The sequence below is a fragment of the Platalea leucorodia genome (assembly GCF_965183815.1).
Source record: "Platalea leucorodia genome assembly, chromosome: 4".
NCBI classification, from domain to species: Eukaryota; Metazoa; Chordata; class Aves; order Pelecaniformes; family Threskiornithidae; genus Platalea; species Platalea leucorodia.
The window spans coordinates 7,681,190-7,695,521 of record NC_138826.1 but is presented as its reverse complement, the minus strand read 5'-3'; the positions used below and the strand labels follow the sequence as shown (position 1 = coordinate 7,695,521).

Genomic DNA, 14,332 nt, shown 5'->3' with positions numbered 1-14,332 from the left:
AAGATTAAACAGGTCTGCCATATGCTGTGTCTAGTGCTTCAGATGGTTTCAAATTTATTTTTAATTTTTTTAAGTTATGCATATTAACAACAGAAGTTGAATTTTAAAAGGATCCAATAATTGAGGGGAAATAATTCCAAAGTGTTCAAGGTTTTGTCTTCTTAATGGCTCAAAATACTTTGTACATAGAGACTCAGGAAGTAATTTCTAATTGGTGATGTAGCTCATAGCTAAGTCTTGCACATGATATTTGGATTGTTTTCATCTTACCTCCTCCAGAGTTGCATCCAGTTGCTGAGGAGTGGGTTGGTTGAAGACTTTCCTCAGAACCTCATCCCCACCCTTTCAACTATTTTTACAAAAAAACCCTTTCACAAGTGCATCCACCCTCAGCTCATCTGTCTCTGGACCATACACTAAGGGCTCTGCATAGATGGACCTCACACTGATGGTTCATGCATGTGCCTGGCATGCCCCTATTCGAGCTCACTGTATGGCTGAGGGAGGGGAGGAAAGATGCAGTAAAGCCAATACGCTGAACTGGCACGCTGCAAGTGAGGGACCACACTCACAAGAAGACTTGAGTGACTCCTACTTTCATACAGAAACACAGCCTCTGGGTGGCTATAGATTTAGCTTTTGGATGGTTATTGTTTGTTTGAAGTCCAAAAATATTCTTTTTTTTTTTTCTTTTCCTTTCTTTCCCTGCCTCCTCGAGCTCAAGACAGTCTTCTTTTACAATACAGTGCATTGCTTTGCCTTCCCACTCCCAAATGCAGCTGGTTGCACAAACTTGAGGTGTGAGTGATGGCAACCTGTGACAGTGTGTGACAGCTACTGTGTTGTTTGACTGTCACATTTTCACTAGAGCGTTGGCCTGTCTTGTCGTGGGTGTGATGGGGTAGCTGAACACAACTCCCTGTGGCTGAGAAACTGTAGACAGAGCGACACCACCTCATGCTGTCGGGCCTCACAGGAGTACAACCTGAGCCCATCATTTTGTTGGTGGTGTTGCTGGGGGGATCCTGAGCTGCGTAGGAGCGGTCTTCAGCACCACACACATCACCAGGCTCTCGCAGACCACGGCGCTAAAACCCCTCCTGCTGCTGTGAGCCACAGGCTGCCTTTCCAGCATGTTATCTGGAAACCAAGAACTGTGCTCAGCAGGAGAGGCAGATCTCATTGCTACGCTGGAAAGCAGCAAGCTTCTCTTTGCAGCCTGGCTAGCTGCTGAAGCAACGTCTCCAGCACCTGATGGGAATGTAGGAATTGTAGGAAGTGTAGATGTAGGGATTAAAGCCTCATCTCCTTTTGTTTGTTTCCTGCAGAGGAAAAAAAAAAAACACAAGGAAATTACAACAAAATGGTGATAATTAACATAAACAAGATGCAAAGAACGGAGAGCCCAGTCAGCTGCAAACAGATAGCAGTGATCCCAAATTGATTTCCAACAGGCTGGAGACACAAAGCAGGGAGCTCCTGAGTGTGTGCTTTATTATTTATATCAATGACTATCTTCATTAACTTAGCTTGACAAAGCAGGCTGTAGAAAGGGAAAGTAAACAATGACAGGCAAGAAAGTCAGCCCTATCAGCTTCTTGGCAAAGAGAGTAGATTTTAGATCCTAAAGGGACATAACTCCCCATGAGATATATTTGATCTTCATGCCCATAACCTCTCACTTTTTGCCCTGTAGGGAGGCAGCCTGGCCATCTCGTAACAGGTTCTGAACCATTTACACCATCCCTCATGTAATCCTGGTGGGTGCCTAAAGGAGAGAGCACTTAGGTGTCTTTTCCTTCCCTGGGCAGCAGCAAGAAAATGCTAGTATTCTTCCTAATTTCAGATAGCTACTAGGATTTCAACATCCTTGAGGCTCCTGCTTCTGCTGACTAGTTGATAAATGGTTTCAAAAGTCTGGGGGAGGGCTGGGAGAGCAGGGAGCAGAGAAACATATTAAAAATTTGGTTGAAATCAGCTTGGGGAAAGCCTGCCCCATCTGATTATATCAGTACATGGTAAGAATGTACTTGAAACCTGCTCCTGAAACAGGGAGTATGATAATGATTTCTGAAGGAAAGGTCCCATTAGTATGGGCAGGGTACCTCTGATGCATCTGCAGTTGCTCTCTGGGACTTTCAGTAAAGCAAACTCTTGATGTGGAGGGAAATCAGGTACAAAGGAGCAGAGTTAGCAGTGGTTTTGACCCACAACGAGGTCACTGAGTATGGGGAGGGGCACTTACTTGATGCAGCCACAAAAGCCAGTGCTCCACGTGGCAGACAGGCCACATCTGGTGCTGCCAGCTGCAGATCTGCATGGCAAATGGTTGCTTACAGAGACTGTGTGTCAGGCACAACTGGCGATTTCTGCTTGCAGAAAGAAGTTCAAGAGAGAAGAGGGTGATCTCCACTTTAGAAAGCCTCCCTCATTTCTGTATGCTTTCTATGAGGCAGAAATGTTTGCTTTGACCCTTGAGCAACCTTTTCTCCAGGGAAAGCAGGAGGAATGCAACTATTTTTTGTGAGAAAAGAAAAAGATAGTGGGCAGTGAGAGGGGAGGGCTGACGGTTAACATTTGTATTAGATTTCTTCATGCAGAAGTGGCAAAGACAGCAGTGGCTTTACCACCAGCACGTTGTTTCTCTCTCTGCCCTCTTCTTGTCTAGTGGGCAGACTGATGGATGCATTGTACAGTTCTGTCCAGTTTGGCATTTTTTCCCAGCCGTGGGTGTACCATTTTCAGCTTTTATCTGTACCCTGCATAATCTTAGCCATCTAATTATAACTCCCTGTTGACACCTCAACAAGAAAGATTCATTCAATTAAAACTGTAGAGAGCATCTGTTATTCAGCTGGTATGAAAAATACCAGCTTTTCCCAGTCTATCAGCTGGGAAGCACTCATCATGCTCCTGTGAGTAATGGCCTTATGGCAGGATCTGCTTTTGCCCATCCCAGATAAACTGTCGTTCCCCAAGTATGATACAAACACAGCTCTCACAGTTTTCTTTGTCCAAGTATAAGGAAAATTTATTTAAAACAATGCATTGCACAAACAAGTTAGTCTTTGCTCTGAGCTGCCATTTTCAAGGTGGGGGAAAGACCAACTCTGCCTGACTCTAACTGAGGTTCGATTAACTGTTGTTCTACTTCGGCTGTCTGATTTCAGATTTAGTGACCTTGTTCACCATATAATCTGGTTTTTAATTCCTGATCAAATACTGATTTACTTTTTTACGTGTTTCATAAGTACATTGCCTTTTAATACCAATCCCATGTTTGACCATAGGGAGTAGCTTATGTTTGATTAGCATTTTTGCATCTATAAATGTTGAAAATACAGTGTATTTGCTAGATCTATGCTCTGTGAGTCCCTCCAATAGCTATGCAGAACAGCTTCAAATTGTGAAGCTGTGATTCCTGCTCTCTAAATCTGTGCTCTTCAATTAAAGTGAAGACATCTCACCCTCCCCTGCCTCTCCCCATCAGCTCCTTCTGTATCACTATTAATCTCCACGTTTAAGATACTCAGAGCCTTCTGAGCTGTAGAGGCTTGGCCACAGTGAAATCTCCCAGATGATTTTTACAATGAGTAAGTGTGGTCCTAAGTGGGCCCTCCATTTCCAAAGCCCAAGACTCACCATGTTCTGATGATCCACTTGCTGGCTAATGCATTTGAGATCTACCTGCAAACACCACCACAGAGCACGTGTACGAACTCCATAGTACATCTAGGAATGTTTACCAGAGACTGTCCTTTAGGAACGGTCTGAGGAGCCACCATAAAGAGCATGTATTTGTTGCTGTAAAATGCAGAACGCCTGGGTCTCTACCTGCTATAAGTCTCTCAGTACACGTAAGATACTGAAATGAAATCCCAGCAGACGAGGAGCATATACCATTCTGCTATATCTCAGCTCAGACGCAAACCCTGCTCCATCCCTGCAGAGCAGCTGCCCTGCAGTGTGCGAGTCCTGGGATTCGAGTGTAAGCAAGAAACAACAACTAAAGCCCTTACGGGGAAAGTTAATAGGTTCACCAAGTTTTGAAACAGGCTACTTTATAAAATCAAAGCATGCAATGATTTCTTAAATTGTAATTAAAAATTATACCACCAAAAATACTGTAGGGAGGAGCCCTGGTCCCTCAGAGAACCACAGCAGTTCCCCAGAGAGGGGTGGAGATTAGCAAACACATTTCACATGACGGCCTGTAATATAATTATTTGCATAACTGGATTAAAGAAGCACACCAACATGCCTCTAAATCTTATTATTGTTTATTACTCTGGATATCAGAGAAAACAGTAATTACATTGAGCAGAGATTCTTGGGGCTCGATTCGGAGGTGGGGCTGAGCGAATGTGGCTGTGCCTCGGTCCCCACCAGCCTGTGGGACCCCCAGCCCTCCTGCTCGGGGCTGGACCTCCTTTGTGCACCACGCAGGGAAAACCTGCAAAAATGGCCTTGCAGGACCACTGAGGTGGGCCAAGGGGGCTGCTGAGGAGAGAGAAGGAGCTTCAGGAGCCCACGGCTGAGGAACGCAGATCACTTCAGGGTGCATCTGCAAAACCTAGTCCTGAGAAGGGCCTGAAGCAAGGGGCAGGCTCTGAGCTTTCTGCTGGAAATGCAAGTCTTGAAAGATTCAAGGCATATACAGGTTAAACCAGCACTTAAACAAGGGTGCCTGCTGTGCTGGGCACTCCTGAGGATGTCCTTGAGATGACAGACCTTGGCACTGCCCTAACTGCAGCTCCAGCGGCTGCTGGTAGCGAGATGTTCCCAGTGCATCTGTCACTGTGGGAACAATATATGCACTGCACAGCCATTCATTTCTCGCTCAAGGAAAAAAAGAAAAAAATAGAGAGAAATCCTTCTTGTTTGCTTCGTGCAGCGCTCTGCAGTAGCCATCTGCAGTCACTAATATTCAAGAGAACATTAATAAGACAAACTGCAGTGCCAGCAAATGAGGGTAAAAACATGGTGTGTAAGAAGGAAATGATGCCAGGCCTGCTGTGTTAACAAGAGTCTTCCCAGTTACTCCACTGGGCTTTGGATCACTCTGGATTACAGCGCTGTCTGTATTTAGTGCACAAGGTTGTAAATATTATGGGCCATCTCAATGCTCATTAGCCTTTACAAACTGACAAATTAACAGCTTGAATTAACGTAATTCCATAGAAAAATCTCTAAAAATCAGGATTTTGTTGTTATTTAAGGCTGCTTTTTGCAGTGTTGTTTCAGTGCTCTCTGTGTCCTACTCTCTGTTCTCTTCAACAGAGCCCTGAAACAAGCTGAAAAGCTTATAAGATTTGGTTGGTTTATTTGGAAAGTTTTTTTTTTTTTTCCTTTTTGAAATCACCAGTTATTCCAGTAACTTGATATATTGAGCTTGAAGGAAAAACAATTTCCTAAAATTCAGCAAAAGTAAAATATCCTTTAATAAGTCATTCAAATCTTTAGATCAAGGTAAGCAAGGCAGATATATTTGCATTCACTCTGTGATGAAATGTTACCCACTTTAAAAAGACTTTCCTTGATTCAGTGTCTCTGTAATCAGCTTCTAATACCCAGTTCCTCATTACTACCAACAGAACAGCTTGAAATTCTAAGGAAATTTGTGAGAAGGCATTTCAAATGTTTTTCCAATGCTTTTCCCAGTGTGTGCATATGCATCTGTGTATTTTTTTTTTTAACCATGTTAGCTTACTGAATGCTGATAAGCAAAATGATATTCCCAGTTTCACAATAGGAGTACATTTACAAACTAGAGAAACCATGCTCTCTTTCTTCCCTCTCCTCCCTCGTCTGTTTGCATTGCTTCACAGCCCGTACATTTCTGGCCATGTGCAGTTGCGGTGGGGTAGATGCCCTTGCTGACCGTGGCCAAAACTGCCCCTGGACTGCGCTGCTTCTCTGGCCGATCTCAGCTCAGTATCAGTCAGTTCCTTGTGCCATCCCAGATTCTGGCTGAGCAGGCTGGAAGAAACCTCTTCAGAAACAATGTCTGCTTTCAGAACTTTTTCCCTTACACTTACCTATTATCTTGGATATTTTCAGTTCAGAGGGAGGAAGAAAATAGAAACCTTTACGTTGATCATAGCTTCTAACTCCCTCATCTGATTGAAAGGTGAATGTCAAAGGAAATTGTTTCTTCCCAAAAGACTCCTTCAAAAGTGAGCACTTGCCACTCCGCTCCATTTGACAGGTCTTTCTTTGACTAGTCACACAATGCTCATACACGGCTCAATGTCACCAGCCCCTTCTACCTGCTGCATCTTAACAGACACCTCCAGAAGGGCGCCTGAAGACAGTATCAAACTCTCTGGCTGTCTCTGGAGATCAAAGTTGATGGCAGCATTGCCACATGTCAAAATCCATTCCTCAAGGAAAGAGCAGAAAGCGTCTCTGCACTGACGAGTCTACAATGACATCCACTCCTCCGGCTGGGAACGCAGCTGCCTTGTGGTAGGGTCAGCAAATTGGGGTTGCATGAAACAGTGGCAGGAACACAATTCAATGTTAGTAAAGTGGTAGTATGTGTTAATGTCCCCCTATTTGGATGAGTTTCCACCACACATTATGCTTCCAGTCTGTCCATCCTTGGTGACAGCATCAGCAAATCCACCAAATAGGCTGTTGCACACTTTGCATCGCAGTTGCACCTCACAGGAATAACAGCACTCCGGTTTTATTTCCCCTCTCACAATACTGCATCTCATCTTGCTACGTGCTGTGCTGCAGGTTCACGAGACACAGGAGGTTTGGGATTGCATGATGATGCCAGGTTCAAAAAGCATAAAGCACAGATTCCTGCCCAATGCAGGTGGCCACAGCAGGCAGGTGAGCAGCCCTGCTGCAAAGGCTGGTATTCCATCCGCTCGGCCAGTGGAAAGGAGAAAATGGGAGTGAGGGAGGAAACCATGCAGGGCAGACACAGCACACCCCACCAAGGGTGGCACAAAAAACCAACCTGGTTTCCTGCCCAGAGCTGAGAGCTGCTCAGTAAGGGCATTTCAGAGAGCCTTAGGCTATTCTTCAGCATGGCCCTAACCCAAGAGGACTGCAGGAATATTGTTAATCCTCCACCCTGGGTCCTATGCTTAGGACTGGACTCTGGGTAGATCTGCAGATTTAATTTTTACCCAATCCAAAACACTTCCTCACTGAGATATTTAGGTCTCATATTCATCCTTGCTTCTCCCTGTCCCCAAATCCCACGTCTGTACTGCCAGCAATATCCAGAACATACAGGAGGGATCCCCGTAGTTTACATAAGGGCATCTTATTGTGCTAACATCTCTTTGGCCTCTAACTCCTGTCAAAGAAGGAAAGACATTTCTGGGACTTGATGTCTGCTTCTCCACCTCCAGTAGGAGTGGAGGAGCTGGGGAAGCTACGCATGCAACTTGTGTTGTTATAATTGAGCCCTGAGGACAAATGTCAGGAATCAGGACTAATTAATAGTGGAAAAGACTTACAGTGTTACTGTACGAAGGCAGTGCACTCCCACCAGCTCTCGTTTACAGCACCACACTAGCCATAATGCAATTTGTAGTGGGTCCAATTTTCTTCTTTCTCCGGGAAAACATTTTCTTCAGCTCCCCCCTGAAGCTGTCATGGAGCCAGGCATAGAGGAAGGCATTGGTACAAGCAGACATCATTGCAAACCAGTGGCACAGCAGCTGGATGAAGTTGAAGTACTGCTTGTCAATCAAGCTGATATCTATGTCCTTTATCACGTTGAAGATGTGCAGAGGCAGCCAACAGACTCCAAAGGCCGCCACCACTAAGACTAGCAAACGAAAAGTCTTTCTCCTCCTTGCTCGATCCCACTCAGCTTGGCCCTGGGTTACGTTGCCTGGGACCACACGGTTTTTCAGCTTGACTGAGATTCTCAGGTAGGACAGGGAGATGACAGCCAAAGGCAGTACGTAGGTGATGATGAGAGTGCTGTAGGCGTAAGCTAAGCGATCTCTTTTCATGTGGAACCAAAACTCCTCGCAGATGGAGAAGTCCAGTTCCGGGAACTCTGCGTGGTAAGTGTGGACCAAGGCTGGGGCAGCCAAGGTACAGCTCAGCAGCCAAATAGCAGCCAGGATATAAGCACAAATAGGGATTGTGAGCCTCCTGCGGAATGGGTACACCATGGCATAATACCTATCCACAGCTATGACAGTCAAGGTAAAGACAGACACAAACACAGTGACGGGTTGCATCAGGAAAACAAAGTAGCACATGAAACGCCCGTACACCCATCCTCTGGGCTCAAAGGCATACGCGAGTGTCAGGGGTACACAGGTTGCACACATGAGCATGTCCGAGAAAGCCAGATTGCCTACCAGAAAGTTGGTGACATTGTGCATTTTTTTCGTCTTGCAGATAACATAAATGAGAAGGTAATTCCCAATGACACCAATAAAAACCACTAGTGAGTAGCAGGGGATGATGAGTGGCTTGAAGGTCTGAACAAACTGCAGCCCTGAGAATAAATTGCTGGCATTGCTATGAATCACAGAGAGGAAGCTTTGCGAGGTTAAATTGTCCGAATTCATCATTTCCTTCCTTTTGTCGTCTGCCGTCAGCTGAGCGAAGTAGTTACCACTGCACTACTCCCGCACTCAATCAGTGTGGATAATGAATGGATTACTGGCTGTCCAGAGGTTACCACATGGATAGTAAACAAGCATCCATAAAAGCAAAAGGTGAAGTTGCAGTTCTCGGGAGGCAGCTTTCAGCAATTCCTAAGAAAAATCAAATACAACCAATTTCCATTAAAGTCCTCCTGTATTTACTATTAAATCTAGGTTTTGACAGCATGCCACTTAATAAACATTTAATGCAGTGAGTACTTACTGCTGTGGGTTTTTAATCCCATATGATTTTCCTGTGGATGCCAAGAAGTGCCCTAGATGTCTGTCTTCTGCAAATCCAGGACCGTGTGTGTGTGTGTGTGTGTGTGTGTGTGTGTGTATCAGAAAGAGAGAGAGAGAATGTGTGAGTGAGAAAGAGGGTGATGCGCATTTACAAGCTAAGTGGAGATCAGTGTTTTTAAACAGTCTTCACTACCAGGTCATGACAGATTTGTGTATAAGCTTTTATCCCTATTGGCTGTCCTGGGTATTACGTTGCTCTTTGCGTGTTTCTTACTGATAGTAATTAGTTCTTGAATATCCTTTAAAAAATTCCCTTCTCCTTCCAGTGTATCTATAATTGCCCCTCACAGCTAAAAATCAATGTGCATTAATTAACACTAGCCTGCACAGTATCTAATCCAAGATTCACTTTGCCACAGTCCTCAGAGTGTCCAAAAAAGCTACCTGTGAATTTGCTGCTATAATGTGCCTGTAAAATAGGATTTTAATAACATGCTGAAGCTAAATAAATGTTTATGCCGCTAGAGGGACTCAGCTACGTACCCGGTGAATGAAATTAGGATTAGAAAAGAGCATTTAGCATGTAGCACAAAGGATCTTATTTTATTTCAATTTATTTTCTAATGGTGGTACAATGTTTGCTCACCCATTGTGAGTATTTTCAGTGGGGTTTACATATCTTTAAAAGTAAACACATGCGAGTATCTCAAAGGAAATATTAGCATCCGAATAGCTTAGCTGTAAGGGTTCACCTGCAGTGAACTACAGCAAACTGTTTCTAATACTACAGCTGCCCAAAAATATTTGGGGTATTTCTTCATTCCTGCAGTAGGTTTGTTAACCTTTTCTGTACCAGACAACAAGTGCTAACCAGTCTGTAAAATAGTCTATACTTGTTTTGTTTCATTCAGATATTAGGAGGCAAAAAAATCAGGATAGGTGCCTAGAGAACACACATTTAAGCAGACATCCCCATCCAGCTCTTACCTATTGCTCTAATTGTCCCTTAACTCACCTCCATTTCAATCACTTCTGGGACCAGGACCTGAGCTGGTGAAAAATAGTGAAACTCCACTGCATCCGTTTATACCAGCTAGGGAAACAAAAAAATAAATGGAACAGCCTAACAGCTTCTGAATACTTCAGAGCAGGGAACATTGCTAGGTTTTGCAAGGCACTCGGGGGATATAGGCGCAACTTCAATGGACAGTTTATGTCCTAATCTCTCAGACTACTCTAAGGAAATATTAACCCATTATTTTCTATAAGGCTGTGGGCAGACCCATATCCGTCTTTTGATTTGGTGTAATTTGACATAAACCAAAAGTTTAAATAGATTTCATTTAGGCCAACAGAAGCTAATCTTATGTAGCCCTTGTTCAGACTGGAGCCATTCTCCCAACTACTTATGATGGATGGGCATTTCAAACCTAGTAAGTGCTGACTCTGTGCTGCTGCATTTATGGTTAGATTATCCTATGGACTGGAATATGGCTATAATTCCAGCCCGAGGGGAGAACAAGCATGTAGCCGCATTGCTCAGGAGTGCCATCCTTCACTTCACAGGTGTAGTAACCTACCCGTGACCCATACAAAGAATGGGATGTTATATCCCACTTCGGAGACCAATCTCACCTAGCTGAGTTGGATGGGACCCAGAGGAATGTAGTACCTATTTACCTCTACATACCCAAATCCAGAATAAGAGGGACCTGAGGGTAAAGGTTGCAAAGAGGCAATGAAAAAGGGGATTCCTACTGCTTTCACCACCCACTGCAACTGTACTATTTGATGATAAGCAGCGTGCTGCAAAAGTAATTCCTAAAACCCATAAATGCAATTGTTTCACTTAATGTGGGAGAAAAGTATGGTCTGATTTAAATCCTACTGAAGTAGGATTTCAGTAGGCTTTGAATGTGGTCTCTAGTATAAGCCAAAAGACATCACAGAAAAATTAATGAGGAGCATACGTAAATGACCTTCATACTGCCCACAACTTACTGGAATTGCAAGGCTTATGCTAGGAAAGAAGCCTCACAATAATATCTGTGCACACATAATAATTCAAAATCACATTTTTAACTAAGTGATTTTTCTGTTTCATTCTCAAGAGCTGCAGAGTAGGTCCAATAAATATCCTTACTGTATTCCTATGAGAAAAAGGTTTATACTTCATTACGTGAGAATAAAAATCAAACAACATATCATCTAAAGTAGCCTTTAAGGGCACCTTAATGCTCAGGTCACGAAAACCTGTAAGTAACCTTAGAGGTTCTTTTATTTCAAGCTATACCAAGCAATCTTCCTGCATTTTCTCTTGCCTTTAAATGTATTTTCTTCACTTCTGAAACCAGTAATCAGTACACCTTCTGTTTGAAGGCTCCCACCCTATTTCTGTTAGTGATTTTCTGTTTGTTTTGGCTTCAGGCTGAAAATTTCTTCAGTTCAACTGTGCTCTACAGTCAAGACCTGGAAAGATAATATTTAATAGGGGCTTGAATAGAAAAAGTGTTTCAGCATTTTACCCCACAGAAATCCCCTTTCCTCCTTTTAAAATTGCAAATATTAACCTTGTTTAGAATTTCCTAGGCTAGATGACAAAGTCCTTCCTGAACTGAGTATAAGTCTATTTCACACACAGAATTTTCTCATTAAAAGAGAAAAGGTCACAGAAACTGCATTACCATCATATTAGAACTGTTTTGACATTCCAAGTGTATAAGGGTGTCACACATAGGAATGCTGATTAGTGTCTAATTGAAACCCTGGTCTTCCTTGAGTCAATGGAAAATGTTATATCTAGAGCCAAACCAAGACTTCACAGAAACATTTCACAGCTGAGCTTTCACGATCTCTTGCATTAACCTGTCCAATTCTGTACAGTCACCTTGAGTACAAACATTGTAAGCTGCTATGTGACTTTCAGAAAGTGGTAAACCTCTTAAAGTGCTAACCCTGTTCCTTACGTGAATGTCTAATCATCCTTGTAGTTCCTAACTAAAACAGCATGATCCAGGAATGAGATCTGATCCTAGCAGCTATACTTGCAAAGCTCAACAGTACTGGCAGGCCCTCTCTTCCATTATTTAGGCTTTACAGACCAAAAAAATTTCCTGCTGTCCTTAAAGTCTCACAGTTTCAGGTGTTAGTTTTCCATGCTCTTGTTTATTTGATATGTGTCTTTTTCTGTAAAATGTAACTTCTTTTGCATCACAGAACTCCTTTAAAAAGTCTTTCACATTCTTCCAGGAATGTTCTGTGCAGAGCAGATCAGGTAGTTCTTGCAGAGCCTACAATAAAAATAGATGCTTTGTCTATTTTAAATGAAGTAGAGCTGGGGGTTCCTCTAGCAAATTCTTCTTATAACCAGCCAGGGAACAAGGTTGTGTATCACACAACAATTTCAAGACAGGGCAGCCTGTCCCTCCTTCTCTCATTTAATCATATAAACGCATCCTGCCTGCCCCTGCTGTGGACTGAGACATCACAGTCTCTAAACTCTAAAAACCATGTTTACAAGTAAGGGTTTTGTTTGGTTGGCTTGGAGTCTTTTGGGCTTTGTTGCTGCTTTTCTTAAATTCAAGGTATGAAACTTTGGTAAACTCAAGATTCAGCTTAAAATAATTCATTTAAGCTGAATAGGAGCTTAACAACTTCAATGAAGAGGAGGCTTGAATTTAAGTCAAAACATGCTTGAGGTTGCGTGCTAAATATAGAACAGGGGCTCTACTCTTCCCTGTATGCACTGAATTCTTAGTCTGCTGAGCAAAGTGAGATGAGAAAAGTGAGCTGGTTCCTTAGAGGACAAAGATCTTGTGCTAAAATAAAGATAACTGTAAAAACTGAGGAAAAATACAAGTGATTTCCTGGGAATGAAGGTGCTGGATCACAATTACCACAACAAGATAAAAACCAAATATAGAAGTGAATAAATTCATACTGTCAGGAGCTAGCTAATCCCCACTGCCAGGTTCTGCAAGAACAGGCACATGGAACTGCTGGTGAGAAGTAAGGGCTTTTCCTATCTTTATGGCACGGGAACACAGCCCCGTGACTGAAGAAAAACAAACGGGCCACCTGTCCTTAAGAATAGGAAGGAGGGGGATGTGATGAGAAAGTGTGGGCCCTTCAGTCTGAGAGCAGTTTTACAGTAGGTTTTAGACAAGATTTAAGGACAGAGGAAAGAGAGAGAGAGAGAGAGGAGACAGAACAGGATACCAAAGGAAGCTTTTGTCAAATTAATCTTCCACCTATGTGCTATTAAACTGATTTTTCTCAATGTAGAATATGTAGTAGCTCTTCTCAATTTGGGTTTGCATAACACGTGATGTGGTAGCATATGAGAAACCATCATCTATACCAGAGGAAATATCCTAAGAACTGTGAGGTAGGCAAAGAACAGTGACATTTATGAAGGAATTGGACCAGAAGACAGCAACTATGCTCCTCAAGAACCTTGCTTGGGATTGACCAGCCTTGGTAGCTCTTTTCATTTTACTATGTTAACACAAAAAGCAGGACCACACTGAATGAACTTGAGAGAACCACCAAGTTTGGAACCAGAGACAGTATGGAGAATGACTGCACAATTACACAGAGAAATTTTGAAAGCCTCAAGGAGAATGGGAGGAAGTCTGATACCATTGCAGAGGGAAAACTTGTCATAAAAGACAGGATCAAGGTCACCTGATAATAAGCATTTTCACTATGGCTTAAGATGGAGTCAATTCTGTTGCAGGTCTATACAAAGGAGCCGGCAGGGCATTTGAAAGTGCAAGGAAAAGAAAATCTACTACTTTGTGACAGATTCCAGGGTGAATTTGTCTTTACTTTGTTAAAATCTCCGGACAATTTTCTTGCTATAAGTGTCTATTCACTCGAGCAGAATTGCACTGTGTTCTTTAAAAACACTGGGGAGGATAGTAAGCTCCAGGGAAGGTAAAGACGTATTTAAGCTAAGGAACAATACTAATGGAAGAACAAATTCACCATGGGCAAATTTAGGATGGAAAGTAGAACACTTCTAAGTGGGAGGGCAACAAATTGCCCCTTGGAAGTGGTGGCTTTTGGAACAGTCAATGTGTTATGGGGGATAAAACACCTGCTTTTAACAGAAAGCCTGATCCATTTATCACATGCATGTGGTATGATTGCTTGGATGGGGCTGGGGCTTCAGCAGGTTCCTTTCCATCATGCATCAACACAGATTTAGACTTTGGACTTCACTCAATCCTACTTGAAAATAGCTCCGCTATCATCTTTTTCAACAGTATTCCCACTGATAATGTTGAAAAGATAGAATTAAAATTTATATACATGCACACCCACACACATGGGCACAGCTGAGACTAAGTCCTAAGATGTTTCTAGTGTTCTTTGTGGTTCTTTAATGTGAAGATTTGTGCACTAGTGCCTGTGCAGATCAACTAGAACAGCACTTGAACATTTGCCAGATG

General features: G+C 42.9%; 1 protein-coding gene across 1 annotated transcript; it reads right to left on the bottom strand.

The window, feature by feature from the left end:
- Nucleotides 1–1,291: 1,291 nt before the first annotated feature.
- On the bottom strand, nt 1,292–8,588 carry PRLHR (prolactin releasing hormone receptor). The gene is made up of 2 exons (XM_082308911.1): nt 7,482–8,588; nt 1,292–1,322 (listed from the first exon to the last, which is right to left on the bottom strand). Exon 1 carries the CDS (start codon nt 8,556–8,558, stop codon nt 7,524–7,526), a length of 1,035 nt encoding a protein of 344 aa, XP_082165037.1. The 5' UTR covers nt 8,559–8,588; the 3' UTR covers nt 1,292–1,322; nt 7,482–7,523.
- Nucleotides 8,589–14,332: the final 5,744 nt, after the last annotated feature.